The sequence below is a fragment of the Cupressus sempervirens genome, chromosome 4, assembly GCF_028749045.1.
Source record: "Cupressus sempervirens isolate cs-2001-9-10 chromosome 4, ASM2874904v1, whole genome shotgun sequence".
NCBI classification, from domain to species: Eukaryota; Viridiplantae; Streptophyta; class Pinopsida; order Cupressales; family Cupressaceae; genus Cupressus; species Cupressus sempervirens.
The window spans coordinates 652,281,112-652,284,212 of record NC_143121.1 but is presented as its reverse complement, the minus strand read 5'-3'; the positions used below and the strand labels follow the sequence as shown (position 1 = coordinate 652,284,212).

The following is a 3,101-nucleotide window of genomic DNA, read 5'->3' as shown; positions in this document are numbered from 1 at the left end:
CAGATTACATTCTTGATCCATCAAAGCTGTGTTTGCACCAGTAACCAAGCATTCCCAAACTCGATCAGGGCGAGGGTTCGCTTTCAGATTCTTAGAAATCTTTAAATCCTTGCTCCAACAATCTCTGAGATCATTCAATCATAATATGCTTTTCCCAGCTATTACTTTTCTGTTCTTCCTCAACCAAATTGAATGTAAAGCTATCCATTTTGTTTTGTGTCGTGGAATCGATCCACCAGATTTCGCTTTCTTTAATTCTTATCTAAATATGGATGTCTCCATCGAATGACTGTTCAAATTGTTGAAATTTATTGTCCTGCTGATGACTTTCTATGGATCCAGATGTGACATCTCATTTGTTTCTACCGAAATTTCTTGCAGAGCAAGCCAGAACCGTGTTAAATACGATATGCAAATTGGGGGAAAGAGGTCCGTCAAAACCTCTGAGAAATCTCCAGATCTTTACAAAGACGAGAAGAGATGTTGTGGCTTGCGCGACTGCCTTCAACTTCCAGACAAGGGCGACAACTGGAACTGGTAAATACGATCTTCCCCCTTGGTCAGAACGGCGTATTTGAAGGAATCTGCCTTGTACAAACCAGAGATACATTCGACAACGGCAGATTCCAGTGGCTCGCAAGGCCCGTCTCAGACAAGCAATTTCTCTGTTTGGCAGTTCCCCAAACGGGAGGGCAAATTTCTGTAATCTCTATATCGCCCGATTTAGGTCCAGTGCTGGCTCTGGTGCTCAATTCCGAGAAACAGCAAAGCCTTTCGATGTATTTCCCTGGAGTCGATGGCTGGAAACCCTTGCCGCCCATGACTGTGCCGAGAAATCTGAATTCCATTTCCAGCGCCGTCATAGGCGATTTCCTCTACGTCGCCGGAGGGTTTCCAATCAAGGGTTCCGGCTCGATGAAGTTTATTGAAGCCGAGAGGCTCGATCTGCGGACCAAGCAGTGGGAGAGGATTCCTGCGATGAATCAACCAAATGCTCTTCGCAAGGGTTTTGCCATGGACGGTTATTTCTTCGTCATACCCTCGTTTATCAGTTCTCGTCCCCTGCTTCGCGCCGCAGAGAGGTTCGATCCCGGGACCAACCGCTGGACTGTGATCCCCGAATTCCTGCCTCGAGACATAGAGCGATTCACGGTTGCTGTGTCGAAAAACGAGCTCTACATGTTAAAATGGTCCACTGCGGAACCCTCTGGAGAGCTTCTCAGGTACGATAAATCTACAGGGGACTGGATTTTTTTAGACAGGGTTCCTGATTTGAACAGTAAAATTAGTTCAAAGAAGCAGCTTTATCCTGTTGGGAATGAATTGTGGGTTGTAGACTGTCACCACTCTGAAGTATTGTGCGAATGTAGTAGAGTCTTTTCTGAGAATTGTGTTTGGCAAGTGTTTGAAGGACCCTCATTCTGGCCTGCAAAGTTGGACAACATCAATGGCGTGGAGCCTCAGAGATTCTTTCATGCCTGTAAAATGGGTGTTGTAGGAGAGACTCCTCTGTGGCGAACAATTCCGATCTTTTGTATATGATGATGATTCTGAGCACCATTGATTCACCATTGCTTTAGCTCCAGGTTAAAGTTTTTTCTTTTCTCTTTAGTAGATTGTTTATTTGCAGATTACATTTTCTTCTACAAGTTTGAAGTCCAGTGGGTGAGAGAGAAATTAGTGTTCTTGTCTGAGCATGTAAAGATGGGATAAGATCTGCATAACAGCTTTTAGTTTGCTCAGGCAAATATCAGATTCGAGATCTCATTTCTCCTTCTTTAGGCAAACATAATTTTGTATGCACAAAATTTGATAAGTGATGAATATTGTACAGTAATTATTTGCATAAATTCTTGCATTAGAAATCTCTCTTAAACTCTCTTAATTTATATGCATTACAACATCTTCAAAATGCATTACAACATCCTCAAACTCTTTAGTTTTTATGCATTGAATTAATCTGAGGAGATGTTTTAGATCTCTTCACAGGCCGACATACATTGCAGACTGTTGTCAATAGCTGACATTGACATACATTCTTTTTTAACTTTCTAGGTTCAGTTGTCTATTAAGTTGATAAGCAGGAGATAATTTCTACAGCAAGTCAAATTGTGATATTGCTGTCAGGATTTAATTGTGTGATTTTGAGTCTAACTCATTGACCTTATCAATTGATGAGCTTAAGGGGCTTTCTAATGAATGGTTCATAAGGCACAACACTTGGTGAAGGTTTTGCAAATAGGGTTGCAAGCTTTGGGTTTAACCATGGAGGAAATTCTGTAGTTAAGCGCGCTCAGACGTACTGGGATGGGTGACCTGCCGAGAAGTCCGAGTGCTTCACCCTTGTGAGCATCACCTAGATCCATGAGTGCCAAGTGTTCCATTTATTCTCATGAGAGATGGATTCATGTTGAATCACTACTCATGAAATATGGGTCAATGAGTTTGACTCAAAATCACACAGTTGAATCCTGATAGCAATATCACAATTTGACTTCCTGTGGAAATTATCTCCTACTTATCAATTGATGAGCTTTCTAATGAACGATTCATAAGGCACAACACTTGGTGAAGGTTTTGCAAATGAAGTTGCAAGCTTTGGGTTTAACCATGGAGGAAACTCTATGGTTAAGCGCGCTCGGGCTGGAGTAGTACTGGGATGGGTGACCTCCCAGGAAGTCCCAGTGCTTCATCCCTCTGAGCATCACCTAGACCCAATGAGTACTAAGTGTTCCATTTATTCTCATGAGAGATTGATTCATGTTGAATCACTACTCATGAAACATGGGTCAATGAGTTTGAATTAAAATCACACAGTTAAATCTTGATAGCAATATCACAGTCTAGTAAGTTCCCTACTAAATTTCATCTTTACAACAATTTTGTTTACAGTTAATGTGCACAAACAGGTTTTCATGCTTCTGCTTTATTATTATTGCTGGATGGTAATTACATTTCAATACATTCTTGTAGGAGACTTCATTATCATTACTTCACCATTGAGTTTATGAGTAGAAAACATATTTATTTTACAAACTCAAAAATTTGTAATAATTTTCAGCTTTCTTATTATTTGTTCATTTTGATACATTGAAAATGAT

General features: G+C 40.7%; 1 protein-coding gene across 1 annotated transcript; it reads left to right on the top strand.

The window, feature by feature from the left end:
• The first annotated feature begins 346 nt into the window (after positions 1 to 346).
• Positions 347 to 1,850, top strand: LOC149562931 (F-box/kelch-repeat protein At3g27150-like). The gene is made up of 2 exons (XM_089826376.1): positions 347 to 1,223; positions 1,412 to 1,850. The coding sequence occupies exons 1-2, from the start codon at positions 481 to 483 to the stop codon at positions 1,482 to 1,484; spliced, it is 816 nt and encodes a 271-aa protein (XP_089682502.1). The 5' UTR covers positions 347 to 480; the 3' UTR covers positions 1,485 to 1,850.
• The last annotated feature ends 1,251 nt before the right edge of the window (positions 1,851 to 3,101 follow it).